Raw genomic sequence first — 17,807 nt, forward strand, 5'->3', positions numbered from 1 at the left:
GGCAGATACTGAAGGTCTCCCACTACCAGTCTCTCACCAAGGAAGGACAGGATTCTCAAGCCTGTTGACACCCTTCCAGAACCAGCCAAGGGGGCCAGTCAACCAACAAACATGGCTCCACCTGGGGCTCCCAGCCCCTATTGCACGGCCAGTACAGAGGTACATATTTACCAACTACTCGTTCCATGCCATGCTGGCGAAGCCTAATGCTCCCTTTCTCCCTGCTCTAGGAGTTCCATTCAGCAGCTGGCACTGCCTCAGAGGAAGTTGGCGCTCATTGTGCCAGCATTTGAGACTCTGCACTATCGCCTGACCTTCCCCAAATCCAAAGCGGAGCTGCTTTCCATGCTGGACATGGGCTCCCTCTACACTTTCAGGTAGGTGGTAGAGCTGCTGTCCTCCATGCAGCAGGGCGCACACTCTGGCAGAAGCAAATTCATGGTGTCTCCCTTCTCCACTCCCATCCTCTGTGTCTGCTTCAGTCTCTATCCCTGCTTCCTGGAGCATAGTGAGAAAAACAGCCTTGTGCCTGTGGGCTCTGGGTGCCCCCGGAAGCTGAGACCTGGTGCCTCATGCATTTCTCTTTGAAGGTACCACGTGTGGCCCAAGGGCCATGCCCCAACTGACTATGCCAAGTGGCGGACAGCCACAGTGCCGTACCGCGTGGAGTGGCAGCCGGACTTTGAGCCTTATGTTGTAGTGAGGCGCGACTGTCCCCAGTATGACCAGAGGTTCGTGGGCTTCGGCTGGAACAAGGTGTCCCACATCATGGAGCTTGATGCCCAGGTGAGTGAGGAGCCACCAGCCTAGGCAAGGGTGCGGGGGCTCAGCCTCTGCCCTGCACTGCAGGAAGGGCCCTTGGGCAGGTGGGTTTGGGTTGTTCTCAGCACAAGGTGCCTTTCTGCCTAAGCACTGCTGCCCGTGAGCAGATGTTTGGGGACTGATGCTCTGGGGTGGGCTGTGCTTTCTGCTCCCTGATGCCCTGTGCTCTCCCTAGGAGTACGAGCTGCTGGTCCTGCCCAATGCCTTCATGATCCACATGCCTCATGCTCCCAGCTTTGACATCTCCAAGTTCCGCCTCAGTGCTGGGTACCGGGGCTGCCTGCAGACACTGCGGGAGGAGTTCCACCAGGACCTGTCGCGTAGGTACGGTGCAGCCGCACTGAAGTACCTCACGGCTGAGAGGAGCCTGTGACTCGGAGGGCCAGCGTATGCAGGGCATCGGTTGCACGTGAGAGAGGGAAGGGGATCTCTCCTGACCTGGCTCAGTTTAGGAGCTCTCCCTGCAGGCATCAAACCTGCAGCACAATCTCCCTCCAGCTAGAGGGGGAGAGGGCCATTGAGCTGCAGCCCAGGGTTTGGCATTATTGAGAGGGCCCGCTGGTTACCACTGCTTCCCATGGCCAAGGGTGGGTGTCTCAGGGCTGAGCATTGGCTCAGAGGAGCAAGAATAGGAATCCAAAATCAGGTTAATGTCACTGAGCAGAAAGGGGAGGCTCTGGGTGGTTTCTCTAGTCAGGGAGGGGCTGGCATGGTCCCTGTAGTGCAGTGTCCGAGGCTTTGGCCAGAAGGGGGTTTCGAGTGTCTCTGTAGAAGACAGTGGGGTGGGAAGTCTCCTTCTTGCACATTCCCTGACATTCAGCCAAAAAGTTCCTTTGCTTTCAACTATGCCCCCACCTCACTATACCCCTGGGGCCCTGCCTGCTCCAGCCCCTGTGCAGGAAGCCCTGCCAGAGCTAGCATCACTGCAGGTCATTTCTTTCATTTCTCCATCTCCTGCATGCACAACTCCAAGCCCCTTCCACAGTGGAGGTGTGTGGAGAGGGAGCTGGCACCTCATCCCATTCCCTGCCTCCACCCGGAAGATGGCCTAAATGTACAGGAACAGATGACAGTCTGCCTGAGTTGTGGAGACGCATCTTGGAGCAGGCTGTCTGGCAAGTAGGGTTGGGGACTGCAACCTCTTGCCTTGTACCACAGCTGGAAGCACATAACTCCCAGCTAGGCTGGTCACTAGCTGTGACTATGGGCTTCTGCCTTAAGGATGTGCCCTGCTTAGAATCATAAAAACACAGAGCTAGAAGGGAGGTTGTCTAGCTCAAACCCCTGCTTAAGACAGGATCAGCCCTCCACTTAACATGAAGAGGCAGACACAGCCATGCTTACATGGTGGCTGAACAGGGCTGGGTCCAGCAGCTTCATTCCCCCTTCCACCCCAGTGAGCTCCTACAACCGAGGCTGTATCTCCAGGTGCAGCTTCAGCTAGGACTTGCCAGGGGACCTCAGCTTGATATTAGCACTGTTACCTTGCCTACAGCAGTACAGCGCTGGCTCTTTTCCCATCTTGCTGTGGCCCAGATGCGTGTGTCACTGTCTGGGAGGTGAGGCATTGTGCACAAGTTCAGGGCTGTGTCTGCCTCTCTACAAAAGAGCTCAGTGTGCAAAATACGCACGTCTGCTGTATCCAGAGGCCTCAGGTCTGGCCCTTTATTTTATATAAAGTCTAATCTCTGTTCAAGTTCCCAAAGGAGATGCTGCCACTGGACAGCCTGCACCCCCGCAAGACACAGCCATCCTCCTTGTACTGGCAAACTGCTGCATTTCCCCCAGGTTTTCCTGGCTGGGGAGGGGCTAGTGAGACCTAATGGTGTAGGTTTGAGTCAGTTACTGAGGCCCACAGACTGTTCCTGTCTAACTGCGAGGTCCTGGTCACTGCTGTGATTGAGCCAGGCAGGGCTGAAGCACGGGAGCAAGTGATCCTGTCTGGAGGAACCTCCTGGGGTCATTCCACAGCTCAGGAGGCAGGAGCCTGAATCTCACTAACACTGACATTGTCATTGACAATCAAGGAGGTGGTTGACACCAGACCACAGTAGCTAGGCACCATGGCTGGACCCTGCGCAGGGAGCAGTTTCAGCCAGGCACCGTTCCACAGCCATCACACACTGGAGCACACGAGACACCCTTGCTTTCCTCATTATTTAAATTATTTAAGGTGATTCTTCCTGTGGTGTAAAGGATCAGGGGGTCCACGGGTTTGTTTCTTCCTTGTTGATTTTGCTGATGGTCCTGGAGTATCTTCAGGCCTGTTGCTGCTGGAACGCTGCTGTTCACTTCCTAGCATTAATCTGATACCCATAAGCCTGCGCTGTGTGCAAAACCCTCTGTCCACAGCAGGGCAGGCACTGAGAGGGGAAGCCATCACTCTGCTTTGTTTGGAAGGACATGAGCATTTCTTGCAGGGTTTTTAATTAAAGCTTTTTTATCCTTTTTCAAAGCTTTGGGGAAGCTGTGTGGTCATTTGGTCTTGTTCTGTGTCACGGTTGGCAGGCAGGGCAGGAGGGGGCGGGCAGGCTGCAACACTCCTACAGGGCACTGTTTTATCAGAAGAGGGCATGGGGTGAGAAGCAGGTGCTGTGTCACAAGATGTGAGGAGTGTGGCTCTTCCAGTGCTGGGAAAGGGTAGGGATACCTTCTGAAGGAAGATGTAAAGCCCTTGGATTTTAGTTTAACAAAACAAAGACTGTGGGGAAACATGATGGCACTTTACAGACCCATTCATTGGGTGAATATGAGGGCAAGAGAGAAACTTTTTAAGCGAAAAAAAATCCAGCACAGAAGCTTATGACAACAAACTGGATATGAACATTTGAATTGGAAACGGAGAAAAACATTTCCAGTGGGGTGAAGTTTGGGAATGGTCTGAACTAAGAACTTTGATCTGCTGTAAGAGTGAACTCAATAGATGTGTTTATGAAAGGTTGGTTTGCTGGGACAGGGAGTTCTTGGCTCAGCAACCAGTGGGTGAGATGCATGGAATCAGGTAAAAGCAATCCCCAGCACGGGCTTCAGAGCTAACTTTCTTGCAGTGTGGTTAGTGTATCCCTGGAAATCCCCATGCTTTGGGGGCTTGCAGGTTGTCCCCTGCTATGAATGGTACTGATTTTTTTTTTTTTTTTTTTTTTTTTTGGGGGGGGGGGTTGCCTTTCTCTGATGCACTAAGCTCAGGCCACAGCTAAATTCATGGGGTTTTGGCTGGAACATGCTAGTGCACTTGCCTGTAGTTAGAAAACTCAGAAGTTCCTGGCTAGAGGGTCTCTCTCTTTTGCTCAGGGTCAGACTAACAGCCAAATCTGGAGTCAGGAAGGAGTCCCGTTTCCCCCCCCCCCCGCCCTTTAGGTCTGATTGCCAAGGAGGGGGGGCTTTCCCTGCACCCCCATCCTCTGAGCAGATATTACTCTACTATAATGCTGTCCTTTCAATGGCAGGGCTATAGCAACACCCTTGTCTCCTCTGCTTTTATTGCTAGCTTGTTGGAGGGTGCTCCTGGTTTTGACCTGTGTGATAGCTTGACATAGTAAATGGTTGTCTCTGAATGCAGGGGAGAAGACACAGTGGCCCAGGGTCTAGTCCTATGTTCCTAGTACTTCACTGGGGAGGAGCTCCCATCACCACCCACACACCTGTTTCAAAACCCTCTCCCTTCATGGCTAGTGCTGAGCAGAGTGGGGAATAGGAAGAAGGTGTGGTAACAGGAAGAAGATATCATGCCAACCCCATAAACAGGACTGTGAACTTTTCCCCCTAAGCAAACGTGGAGCCTCAACCCTCATTGCCTTTGCTAGTCTCCAGGTGAAGGTACAGCTCTGCCCACATGGCATTCCTGGCTTGCACTGGAAGCCTCTGCTGGCAAATGTGCTGCATACAAGCGATAGAGATGGCCATTTTTTTTCTTCTGGTGTTGCAAAGTCCCCTGGGCCCCAAACGTCGAGCTGAGCTTTTTGCATCTCAGGTCATTACTACATGTCAAATTCTACAGCGTCACATCTGGGGTTCTCTACATCTGGGTAAACACATGGACAGCAAGAGTCAGCACCTCCCAGCCAGGTCAGTCAGCAATGTACAAGCTGGAATGGAATCCAGCCCCCTGCACTGTGCTACATTGGCTTGATGAAGCTAACAGGCATTCAGAACTGTTTAGTTCCAATGGGTAATAGTTCTTGCACCAAGAAGGAGCAAAGTGAGGTAGGAAGGGTCTATTGGGGAGGTGGGCAAGAGCAGAAGTGCAGTTTGAGAATGTTTCCAGGCTTACAAAATCTGCTGTACAATCATCACAGAGATTTATTTCCTCCTAGCTTCTTCCCCCAAAAGCAGTGCTAGGACAAGCCACCTACCCTGAGCCATGTGTGTATTAAAACTAGATCCTACCTATCCTGGAGCACCACCAGCAAATGTCAAGCTAAAGCCAAGGCCCTGCTTGTGCGCTAGGAAAAAAGTGAGTTCAAGCGTAGCTAGCTACACTGATGCATTAGCCATGCCTAACCTAAATGCAAAAGCTTTGCTTTAGGCTAGGTTCCTACTAAGGATTTTTGCTAGGATCATAGGGTTGGCTACCAGTGTGACTTTGTTCCTGTACCAGTGAAAGCAGGGCAGCTTATCCTGATGTTTCAGAGGTCTGCATCTGAGCCTTGCTCTGGATAGCTAGACACGATACTGGCTGCACCACTGCCTTGTGTGCCAGTGGGTATAGAAATTGGTGTGCCTTAACCGTGCTACAACAGTATTTTTCTTGTTGTGGGAATTGGTACAAGGTCTATTTTGTCACACAAGCCACCTCTATAAGAGGTGGCTTGCACTCTGAAAAGACTGAAAGCCTCCACGATGGAATAAAATCAGGTCCAGTCCAGCTCTCATGGGCAACTTCTGCTGGATAGCATCGTAATGACAGAACCAGTGTTTGAGCAGTGAGTTGAACACCTGAGCAGCATCAGTCACGAGAGCCACTGCCGCTGTTCCCACTGGCTTTCTGAACCGAATCCCAGTTGTGGTCTAGAACAGGGAGTTGCTGCAAGCTGAAATGAGATGTCGCCGTTTGTAATGCAGAGCTGTCTGACAGAGCTGCACAGTCAGCTTTGGCCTGGGGCTGACAGATTTCTCCTTCTTGTAGCAGGGAAGCTCCTGAGCTCCCCGCTCCTCTGTGCTGATTCCTGTGCATCACATACTCGAGAACTGTCCTTTAAATGCCCTGTGCGCATAATGGTCCTCTCTGGTCCTGCTGCCCCATGCGGGTGACGGGAAAAGCTGCTGCCCCCCTGCCAAACACAGCTAAAGAGCCAAGAGATTTCATTGTGTTTTATTTAGTAAAATGTTAAAATAAATAAATACAAATTGATCAGATGCTCTGTATCCCCTCCCTCCCCAACTTTAATTTGCTAAAATCTAAACACAGTTGTACCAAAACTGAAACCACAAGGGACTTGAAGGCTACAGAGAGAAGGCAGCAAAGAGACTGCAGGTCACTATGAGCATCAGGCTAAAAAAAATAGAGATATTTAAAAAATCCAAACCAGCTCACGAGTCAGTATCCGCATCACGCGAGTCTGTGAAAACAAAGTGGTACCATTCAGAAAGGGTATTTTACACCAAGGCCTGCAATGATATGAGATTCTCAGGAAACGGAGGCAGCACAAGAGACACTGGGTTGGTCTGGCACGAATGTCAAAGGAAAAAGAGATGGGGAGACAGTAGATGCTATTGCCATGTTCAGTTCTTTGTTCCTGTGCATGAATGAGTACAGCACAAATGGCCGTGGAAAACTATTAAACTAAAGACAAAACCTGCCACCTCACCTACAGGTGCCCCCAAGTACCAGACCCACTGCCTGTACTAGGGAGACAAGCTGCTACTGCTACTTCACACTCGCACGCATTTCCCCTGAAGGAGCTAGTCACGAGAACACCTCTGTCCTGCCACAGGTTTACAGATTGATGGAGCCACTGCTTTGTTTTTTTTTGTTTTTTTTTAACAGAAGCCAATGATCCATCAAGAATGCCACTTTCTTGTGTCTTATCTAGAACCCAGTTCACAAAGCCTTTCCCTGTTCTCCAGTTACCTGGAACTGGATCCCAGGCAGTTCACAGGTACAGCCAATGAAGGCAGGGGACCAAAGCCACAGGAGATGGGAATCAGTGTTAAATGCATTTAAAAGAATTTAGAGGAGCCAGAGGATCAGGGCAGGGTACAGTCTTTAGTCATAGCTTGTTAGCTCAGCTATGACCCAGGACTCGATTTCCATTCTGCAGTTGTGTGGTAACTCTTGTGTGGGTGTCAGCACAGCACAGCACAGCACCTGGGGGACTGGTGTCTGCACCCACAAGTCTAGCAAGACAGAATTGGCACTAATCTTACATTTTATTGGCATGTGAAACAGAGATCAAAGACTGCTTTGAGTTTCTCCCTCAACCTTACTAACCAAAGCCTTTGGTAAAGGGAAGAGTTTAAAGATGACAGCTAGTAAGCCCCTACAAGACATAGTACTACTTCAAAACTCATAATGTGCTGCCTGGCACTGCCTAGCTCTCTCCTACAGGATTCCATCCCCTGCTACCATGCAAGTACAGCTCTTGCCAGTTATTCCTTCCTCTTGGCCCCCAGGCTTTGTCTTCACTGACACACAAGACAGGTTTTGCTACAGCAAGGTAAGGACTGTACATTTGTTATCTGACTGTAAGTAGGCAGTGAGGCAGGTCACGCATGCACACCCATACAGGATCTTGCCTAGTCGACCTCACTGAGCAGTTACACTGCTTTGCCTCCACCAGGACATTACAGTAGGTGGCTAAGACCCAGGAGTTATCTTGAATAAACATGCACACTTTTTTTGGTCAATGAAGCCACTGTGGAGCGGAGGAGGAATCTCCAGCTGGGTGGAACTAGCGTGTTCAGACTGGGAAGCTTGGCTCTTATCTGAGGAGATGCTTGGTAGTAAAATCTCCCTAAGGGGCCCTGGCTGCCTGTCGCATAAGAAAGTGGGAATGACTCAGAGGCAAAGCATATTTTCAAAGGGAAGAGCTGATGTGAGACACTACTCGCAGCCTTAGTCAGGTGCTATTTTTATGCCAACAATAATTAAAATGAGGAACCATGTGAAACTATGTTTAGAAATTACAGACTAGCAAGTGGTAACATGCAGCCTTCTGCTCTGTTCAGCTCTGACTGCCAACGTGCTTACTTTCTTAGCACGTACAGTGCTAGGTGCCCAAGGTATGAAAAAAACACAGCTCAAAAGGTTACAACTGTCAGACTTTTTAAAGAGATTTGGGGGAGCTGAAGCTGGCAGGAGGGGTGTTGGTGGTAGTGGTCTTTTCCAAAGAATCATTGCTCTTTGGGTCCCTTAGTCTGAAACACCTGGATTGTTGACTTGTAGAGAGTGGGTCCTGGCAGCTTCCATGGCTGTAACTGGCACTGTAGGTGCTCAGTGCTTCAGGAAACAAACAAACATAAAAAACCCCAGGGCCTTGCTGTAAAGCTGGGTACTCCAAATTGAAGGTAACTCTTGACAACTTTGCTCAGATTTACCCAGGATAACAAAGAGACCAGTATCAGAGCTAGGATCACAACTCAGGAATTCCTCAGTCCCAACCTCATCTAAAATGAAGATCTAAAGTCTCTTCAGGCTCAGAGCAGCAATTTATTCTTCATTTCTTTTCTAGCAAAACTGCTAAGGGGAGCCTTTGGAAAGCTGCTGGACAAAGGGTCTAGAAGTGGCTGAGTTTACACCGACTGCACTGTAAAAAATAATAATTAAAAAAAAACAAACAAAGCAAATCTCTAAATGATAACCATGCTACCAACTAGCAACAGGCTGACAGTGCTTAGCATTTGGGCCCAGTAAGCAGCCTTCCCTGCCTCTTGTCCACTTGGTAATGGAAGTCAGACCCTTACTACTTTTAACAAAGCGGACCGAGGCAAGTGTCTTTTTCACTTCTGAAACCTCTGACACAATTGGACACTGCAGAACTAGCCAACAGTGAAGAGGCTGTTCTCACCCATCCCTGCACCCTGAATTGGTACGGGCAACTCCACCCACATCTGGTGCTGACTGGCTGCCGCTCCATCCAGATGGCAGTCATAAGGAGACTAGCAATCGCTCCACCCTTGATGCTGTTCTCCAAGCTAGCCTTCTGAAGAGCCCTTTCAAAAGGCTTCCTTAGGTAAAGCAACTATGCCTCAACCTAACTTCAACAATGACATTACCCCAGTGTAAACATCCCTAAAAAACCACACCATAAGGACATGGGGGGAACAATATAGCTGAACAGTCATTCAAAGACAGGTTTTGGCACAGAGCTGCCACGTGAGGCATCCAGACTGCAGCAGCCTCAAGCAGACATGCAAACCGACAGGCAAAGAGCTTGTTTCCTTTAGCACTACTGGTTCCCTAAGGTCTGCTGAGCATGGTGCTCACTGTTTGTATACAGATGCAAAACACCCAAATATTAAAAGCTAGTTTTGGCTAAATGAAGCACCGTAACTCCTTGGCAGACTGAATAACAGGTTGCTCCCAAAAGTTTACTAACAAACTTCTGTTCAGTTTGGGAGTTGTGTGGACTCTGTCCTGATCAACTCTGGAGGAGGCCAGCTTCAGGACTCATTCACAGATGAGATGATCTTTGCAGTGCAGGTGCTCTCAGGCAGCTTGCAGACAAGTTTACTCACATGACTGATAACAGACACTAAAAATTACTCTAAATCAGGCCTATTCCTGACTTCTGGGGCCATACGTTCACCCTAAACTTAACTATCTGGAACAGGGGCCTGTCATTTTTATTCACCAATAAATACCACACCCACCACTGCACTAATTCTTCCAGCCATTTGTACAAGGCACAAGAATACAGTTAGCTCTTCTTCCTAACTTTATGATGAGAATGAACAATGCAGCTCTTGTCAGGGAGAAATGACTTGGGCTATGAGTGGTGGGGACAGAGATAGGGAGGGTTTGGGGCCTGCTTCCTCTCCCACAAACAAACACCGCATCCCTGCTGATGGGGTGTGCAAAGGAAGGGAGAACTGCATAGGATTTCTAAAGTATCCTGTCCTTTTATAGATGTATTTCAGGAGGAACAAGCCTCTAGGGAGGGCAGGCAGGAGGACGGTAGCTTGGGGATCAAGTCTGAAGCCCCTGCTCCTTCCTGATTTTGCATGGTTCTTTCAGCTTCCCTGGGTTAGGTGCAAATTATTAACAGCCTGGATTCAGGGCAGTGTGCTGCTGCAGAGATTGGGTCCAACCTCCCTGTTGCTGCAGTCCTTAAGAGACCTTGTGCCTATCAGGTACACAATGAAACATGTCCTTCCTTTCTGTCTGGCCAGAAAAAGGTGCCTCTGTTGGTTCTCTTCTCTACATCAGAAGCTGGGAGTAAACTTAGCAGTAAGTCCTCTGTGGCAACCCAGCCAGATTGAATTTGCCATGGATCTACAAAGCTGGTTAACAGAATAGAAATGATGTTCTTCTCATCAGGACCAGCGACAGTGAAGATGGGATGGATGCAGTTTTATGACACACATGCTACTCGTCCTAGTCACGATTGCTGGAAAATCTTCTACAAACAACAGGACAGAACAGGAACTGCTCAGGCTGGGCTGCTGAGGGGGTTGTTTGGTATGTTCTGTGCAAGCCTGTGTGGGCTAAGAGGAGAGAAGAGGTGGCAAGTGGATGTTTGAAAATTTTTCTGGTGCAGGATCACCCTGGATCCACAGCTCTTGTGGCTCTTCCTGCTCTCTTGATAGTGCAGGCATGCCTGATTTATTAGTAGACCAGGTGAGGTGCCGTAAGTTGAGTCTTACCAAACCTACCCTCATCTAGTTCCTGAAAGGTGTTGCAGGAGACCTTTCTATGGTTCACTCAGATGTCAGCCAGAGCCCTTGCCTTGCCCTGACCGAAACTGTGGATAGACTTGGCAAACAAAGTGCTTCCTGGCAGGTGCAACAAAACATCCCAACCTCCACTCAGGAAAGCCATGGCCTAAAAGTGGGCTATAGAGTTTTCCCAGGCTGGAAGCTCTGGAGGCTGGCTAAGTCTGGACCAGGGACAACCCCTAGAAAAAAACAGTTAATTTCTGATTTGACATTGGAATGCTCCATTTTTTTTCAAATGCATTTGCTTTTCAAAAATGTATTAAGTTAGCGCTGAGAAAGCAAAAGAGGCAGGACGTAGCTTGGCTGGGAGAGAACACTTGCACTGCAAATTCACTGATGATGTCTCACTGCCTCAGGGTTCCAAGAAAATGTCCACATTTATTTTACATATTCCTCGAGTTTCTGTTGCTCCCTGGCATGACAAGGAAATTCACCCTAGGCTTTTTCGGCTGCCTGCCACACCTCCAGGGCTGAATCTGCAACAGGCCATGGAAGAGGATGATCTGAAGTTGAGAAGTCATGTTTAGCATTCACAACTCTAGCCAGCTTGGCAATGAATTCGCTTTCTGACACCTTGTCACTTTCAATTGATACATTAATCACCATCAATAGCACAACTGATAGAACTGATAGAACTGCCTGTAAAATCACCAGCCTTTCATTTCTAGGGTGGCAGATTCAAATTCTTATCCTTGCCATTAGAAATGCGTTTACAATTATGGACAAATGAGCTTTCGGTCTTTCGTAGGTAACAAAAGGATCCTTTTCACCAGGATTTCTCACATGCAAACTACTGTTTTATTCTGCCAGTGATAATTGCCAGCTAGTTGCAATGTATTCAAAAGTACATACAAGCTGTCTATCCTGCCCAGCAATAGTCCCTTTACATACTGCCTGGTGAACTGCCTGTGTTTTGTATAACCCTGAGCACATTTCTAGTCTAAAGAACTAAACACAAGACTAATTATTCTAGCCAGGTATTATAATTTCACTTCCATTGACAACTGCATCATCAAGCTATCGGGAGGGACTGCAAAGTAAGGCCTGCTTCTGCAATTGAGTTATTCTATTTCTGAACCATGGAGAGGGGCAGCAGTATCTAGAGCCCTGAATGTTGGGCTGGGAGTCAGGAACCTGTGTGACACCAGCTTGCTCTGTGGCTTCACTTTCTTGTAACTTAAAATGGAGATAAGTCAATGCCCACTCCCTGCAGTGATGCCAGAACTGGTTAAGACCTGCACGGTGCTTTAGAAGTACAAAGTGCTAAGTGCTGAGAGCTGTAGCTTGCCACCCAGCCTTGATTAAATGGAATTCAGCACTAGGGAGATTTCAACACATACTGAGTCTGTACTGAGCACAAGAAGAAAAAGCAGTAGATATTAGTGCCAGCTTGAGCTTAAAAGCTAACTCTCAAACAGTTTTAATTTCTCCATTGTTAGAGGACCCTTTTGAGCAGTTTGAAAATACATTTTCTTTCCTATTTAGCAATTCCCTTTCTTCCCATTGTTCCTGATCGGGCAGACACATCTCTTGTTTACTTATGACTGTGTAGGAAGCATCACTGCCAATGTCAGCACAGCTCTCAGAATGGTACATGTCTATTAACTGATGTTGCTGCAGTTTGTAGGAGAGGCTGTATACAACAAAGGATCAGAGAGGGAAAAGATCCCTTGACCAGCATCAAAGGCTTCAAGTTACGATCATTTCTTAAAGGTCAGAGTAGAATTTAAAAGCAGGTTTTTGTAGCCTGGTGGACTTTTCTCAACAAAAAAACATTAACAAAAGGTGGAATTTAGGCCAAACCAGGTTGAAAGGATATATTTAGACTCTAGAGATGAACAGATGCCTTGGAAAAGGGGAAGTGGGTACACTGACACATCCTGGGTGATGTGCTGCTATATTTAGAAGAGAGTAAAGTCAACACCAAATTCCACCATCAGCCCTTTCCTGTAATGGGCATAGAAGAAATCAAAGCAGTGCTCAGCTTTTACACATGCTTTGTGACCCCAAATAGTGAAATAGTCCAAACTGCACTAAGAAGATAACACTGAATGGGGGGAATGTGAGAATTGTAAAGACAGCTAAGGCCAGCATCTGTTTACTCTGGAATCCTGTCTCTGATAGTGAACAGTACCAGAGGCTTCAGAAGCAGGAGCTAGAAACACCACTGTGGCTAATAACAGAATAACCTGTCCATGGGGAATTTTCTTCCTGACCCTGGGCAGTTGGTTGCTGGACTAGATACAAAAGCAAGACTGCTTTTATTTCTAGCACATTTTCTCTCATTATCTCGCTAAATATTTAATCCTTTTTAAATTTCACTAAGCTCCTGGTTCCAAGGATGTCCTGTAGGAATTAATTCTATGGGTTAACTGTGTTGTTACATGCAAAAAGCATATTTCCTACAGAGAGTTTTAAACGCATTTGATAGCTGCCTTCTTGCTCCAGCTATTCCTGCTAACCAATATCTGCATCTTACCTGCCTTCAAAACAGAATTCAGGCAACTGAAGATAAAAGTCCATTTTATCACAGGGCAAGCCGAAAAGAGCACACAATGCACCCTCTTCCCAGACCTATAGACAAGCATAAGTAAGAACTGAGGATCAACTCCTGGGTTCAGAGCTGAAAAAAGTGCATGTTCACTTCACTGAGAAAGAGGGAAGGGTCCTTGAAAGACAGAGAAGTGAAGGAAACCACTCCAAGAATCCCACAAAGGCATATATGTGAGATGTGGCAGCAGAGACTCTCAGGCTATATAGGTTTGGGGAATTCACTCTGTTTTGCTCTGAACAGAGCAGGCAAACTGCATCAATGAAAAGCTCTTTATTATTTCATTACCACCAGCAGCAGAGCAGCCCTGCCCAACCACTAGGCATTCACACCACTCACCACCACACAAAGAGTTCTGCCCGGACTCACATGTGTTACAGACCCAACCCTGCTCCCCTGGGTATTGCCAATGACTTTAGTGGAAACAGGATTTGTCCCAACACATCTATATGCATTTGTGAAACTGGGTAGCTGCAGGACACACATGCTGAATGGCCAGGATCAGCACTCTCAACTGATACAATCCCTGTGACAACGGAGCTCACAAGGCAGGTTCCACTATCCACAGTCGCACCATAATATGAAAGACAAAGACTGCTGAAATAAGAGGATATAACAAAAGGAGATTTCAGGACTAACAAATCCACTGTCTTTCATCCCCAGGCTCTAATCAGTCCATATTTATGCATTACAAAAACATAAAGGCTTTAACAACCGTGCTGCCAATGCTTTTCTCTGGGCTACTAACACATAAAAGAATGGGGAGATGCCATACTGGCAGAGACAAGCCTCACAGATCCTCCAGATGGAGGCAAGGTCCAGCATTTTAGAATTTGATTCTGCTTAGAGTCCAGCCAGTGGCATGGATGAGATTGTCTATGGAAACCCGTCCCGCTGGATTTTAAAACACAAACACAAAGCAGAATGTCATCAGAATAAGCAAAGTCTGTGTTAAAAAATTCTAAGTACACAGCATTTTCTCCAGTTCTGACACCTTTTTAATAGAAATCACTTGTTTAGGAAACAAATAGCACTTTTGTAATTTTTACAATGTTTCTTACCTTGATCTTATTTTAAGTAACACTAGGAAGACCTCAATATCTTTTATTTTCCTTTTTAATTTAAAAAAGTTGTTTTTTTTTCCCCCAGATACAAAGATTTTGCCCTTGCATAAAAAAACAGTGCCCAAAACGATGACACAAGGACTCACGACGACTCACTGTATCTCACTGACACTATTACTTCTAATCTATACCATGCAAGGCCCCATCTACCTCTTTAATTAGACTGTCAGCCTGAAAAACAGCTTTTCTATTCCTTATTTAGTTCTTGTTACCAAAAGAAAGAGAAAGGAAATGAAAGAAAAGGACATTTCTCTGTTCAGTTCACACATCTGGGTCGTGTGCTACTTTGTTCAGGATACTTTTGTTTTATAAATATAGAAAAGTGTTGGAACCTCATTTTCAAGTAAAATCTCAGATGCACATCTTCCCTTGGGACACCCCCTTTCCGACGCTGTAAGTTGACTGTTTGGCCTTCTCATTTCCACACCCAGCAAAGGCTTTCTGGTTCACCTCGAGGACCCAAACCAAACCAATTCTGCAATGCATTGCATTTGTCTTATGTGAAGAAACAGGATTAACCCGAAGCTGCCAGAACAGTAAATCCCCAGCCGGCACACATGCTGGTTACTCAGTGAAAAATCCATCCCCATTCCTTTAGTACATCTCCTGTCCAAACAATAGTAAATACTGTTTATTTGATAGACTCGTCCCCTCTGGGCACTGGGATTTATTAATTTATATTTCTGGTTTTTGGTTTAATAGTACTGAGAGTTTAGAAACAGGAAAAGCCCACAGGCTCTTTGGACTTGTTTGTTCCCTAGCTAAACAAACGGTTCTGCAAATAAGGATTTGAAACCTGCTCTCCTCCCTCATCCCTGCTCCTCACCCCAAACAAAAATAAAACAAACCTATAGTGGCTGTGGAGGCTGCTGCAGGCACACACTGGTGTAAAATATAGAGAGAGTAAATATATTATTTCACTTGGCATGGTGCTGGCAAAGAACCCCCAGCTGGCACTATTCATGTAACATGATCCAAACTTTGCATGTACACACAGAATAAGAAGGATCAATTGGCAAACTCCGGTGCCGCCTGGCACAAGCATCTTCACGCTCTCTCTGGAACCAAAGAACTAAAGAATTCTGCACTTTCCAGAAGAAATCCAGTTTTGCTTCTCTAGAGTTTCGTTATTTTGCTCCTCCTCCTCGCCGCCACCTCCCTTGGCTCCTTCTTACTTTACTGTGTTATTTAGTCTCATCGCCCTTGTTACAGTTCACCATGCAGCTCTGGGAAGGGGAGGGGGCTGGGGTGGAGGTGGCAGCATTAGCATTGTTAGTGGAGTCCATGCCATTGGAGACGGCTACTGAATTGACCTCAGAGTTTATGGGTTTTGAAAGGTCGATGCCCTGGATGAGGCGAATCAGCTGTTTTACCTTCTCCAAGGAGCTGTGCATCTCCTTCTGTTTTGCAAGGATGGTATTCTTCATTTCCATGCATTTCTGCAGCAAATTAGAACAACAAGAAGCTCAACCATTATATGCATAAAGATATCTAGTGGAACTGAAGATGGTAAAGAAAGGAATTCAAAGGATCGCAATCCAGATAACAACCCAAGAAAGGACTGTACTTGTAAATTCACTTTCCCAGTTTTGAGGAGGACCAGCCTCAAAGCTGCACACAGATGAATTAGTATTTACCAAGAGAGGAATTAAATTGCTTGCAGGCAACTAACTACCAGTTACTCTACCCATTTGTGTCACCTCCCTTGTAGTTTTGGGAACAGCAGAACTGGCTTCATCCTTTTGTGTTTATTCTGAAGGGGATTCTGGGGATACCTTCTACTGCAAGCTTTTGTTATTTTCTTTTCAGATTGTATTTCTGAAGTGTCCTTACCTCGGCTCTGCAAACGGAGATGTCCTGTTTGAGCCGACTTTGCTGACAGCGTGTGGGTCCCACTAATGAGATAAGCCTTTGCTTCTGCACACAGCTTAGCCTGTTTTGGCAGAAACATTAGCCCTCCTCCCCCCCGATAAATACAAAAGGTGACTTGAAGAGAAAGGGACAGTCCCCTCTTCACTTGAAAATTGTATTTTGTGGTCATTTTCCATTATGAACTTCAGAAACCCAAATAGCTCATCAAAAGATAAGAGTCAAGGCAAGTTAGCTTAAAAAGAACACAATCGCTTAATGTTCCCAGAGCAAAATACTGCTGACATCTATGGCTGAAACTCTCAAAAAGAAAAAGGATAAGGCAATATTGTTATGTCTATAACATGCAGGTCCTCGCACAGAAACTGCAACCGCCTTAAAGTTTTAAAGCCTTTTGTCTGCCACTGCTCTTCAAACCCTCTTGCTCCCAGTTCAGTTTCTAACTATGGATGACAGCATCATAGAAACCCAGCTATATAATTGGTTCTAATTGGCCCTTTGCTGGCAGTTCAGTGAGGCAGTAGATGACGAGTGATCCATGAAGAATGAATTGTCCTCACCCACAGACAGTCCCTCTGGTCAAGAGAAGAGGAATTTGGGTGACTGTACATGTGTGCCCATCCTTGGAGTATTTACATCATTGTTATCACACCATGCCATGCCTCCGGAGCAGTTAGTCAGTGCCACTTACCACCAATATGAAATTTTCTTTTTTAAAAGGAGGCATGTAGCCTTTTAATATACCACCTATTATTTATTTGATTTATTCTATTGCACTCACCAGCAAAAGGACTTTAGACATGGGACACCTTACAAACCTTCTAAACATTTTCCTTAGCCAGAAAATAGAAGAGGCAAAGGTATACTATATCAACTTTTCCAAACATTAGAACATTGCAACATATTGTTGCAAACATTTGCTATTGAAAAGAATTTAGCATTGATAATTCCATGCCATTTTAAATGAGGCTCACATTTGCAGCAATGACTTAGGGGCCTAATTTGTGTATTGTGGTGATAAACAAAGATCTGCTAATATATAGATTACAGCTACTGTCACAAACCAAGATAGAATGGCAAGATATAATTATTATATATGGAGATACCACACATTTACCTAACTGAAACTATCTTGGGGATTTGCCAAAAACCTGCAGGCCAAATCTGTGAGTAAATGGAGTACACTACAGTCATTTTCATCTTGGGAATGGTGGTCCCATGCACCAACAGTATAGGTCCCACCAATGAAGCCTAGCTATTCAAATTAAAATGAGACCAATAGTCTCCACAGGTTGCTCCTCCAGCTTATCAACTGCTCCTAGTAAAGTTTACTATGCATCTACTATGTAAAACTAGCCCACACTACATACATCTCATCCAACATGGCAAAGTGAGTTCCCAGTTCCTGTCCTTCACACTTCCCAAAGCTCTAAAGAGCAGGGAAAAGAGCAAAGTTTAAGTAGAAACTTACTCAATTCTCACTGACTCTAATGGAAGCTGGATCAGGCTCACACTTCGTGTTCAGACTTGCTCTTTGTAGTTCTTTCATTCTAGCATCATGTAAG

General features: G+C 46.4%; 2 protein-coding genes across 19 annotated transcripts in view; one reads left to right on the forward strand and one right to left on the reverse strand.

Annotated features, from left to right (window-relative positions):
- The window catches only part of LARGE2 (LARGE xylosyl- and glucuronyltransferase 2), an 87,443-nt gene that overhangs the window by 43,905 nt on the left and 25,731 nt on the right, over positions 1-17,807 (forward strand). For 4 of the 8 annotated variants that reach the window (XM_019551184.1, XM_019551181.1, XM_019551182.1 and 1 more), the window contains 4 exons: positions 231-377; positions 591-786; positions 998-1,146; positions 3,064-3,278. In XM_019551184.1, coding sequence (XP_019406729.1) covers positions 231-377; positions 591-786; positions 998-1,146; positions 3,064-3,121 — 550 coding nt within the window. In that variant the 3' untranslated portion in view covers positions 3,122-3,278. Of the gene's footprint in view, positions 1-230; positions 378-590; positions 787-997; positions 1,886-3,063; positions 3,279-4,381; positions 4,699-4,739; positions 5,548-17,807 lie in introns of those variants that run through there. The other 4 variants (XM_019551186.1, XM_019551187.1, XM_019551188.1 and 1 more) reach the window with 4 other exon arrangements.
- PHF21A (PHD finger protein 21A) overlaps positions 5,597-17,807 on the reverse strand; it is a 194,675-nt gene continuing 182,464 nt past the window's right edge. For all 11 annotated transcript variants that reach the window (XM_019551193.1, XM_019551196.1, XM_019551194.1 and 8 more), the window contains one exon: positions 5,597-15,812. In XM_019551193.1, the coding sequence (XP_019406738.1) occupies positions 15,558-15,812 (255 nt within the window). In that variant the 3' untranslated portion in view covers positions 5,597-15,557. The remainder of the gene's footprint in view (positions 15,813-17,807) is intronic.

Source organism: Crocodylus porosus, unplaced genomic scaffold, assembly GCF_001723895.1.
Source record: "Crocodylus porosus isolate Cpor-Errol unplaced genomic scaffold, CroPor_comp1, whole genome shotgun sequence".
In the NCBI taxonomy this organism is placed as follows: domain Eukaryota; kingdom Metazoa; phylum Chordata; order Crocodylia; family Crocodylidae; genus Crocodylus; species Crocodylus porosus.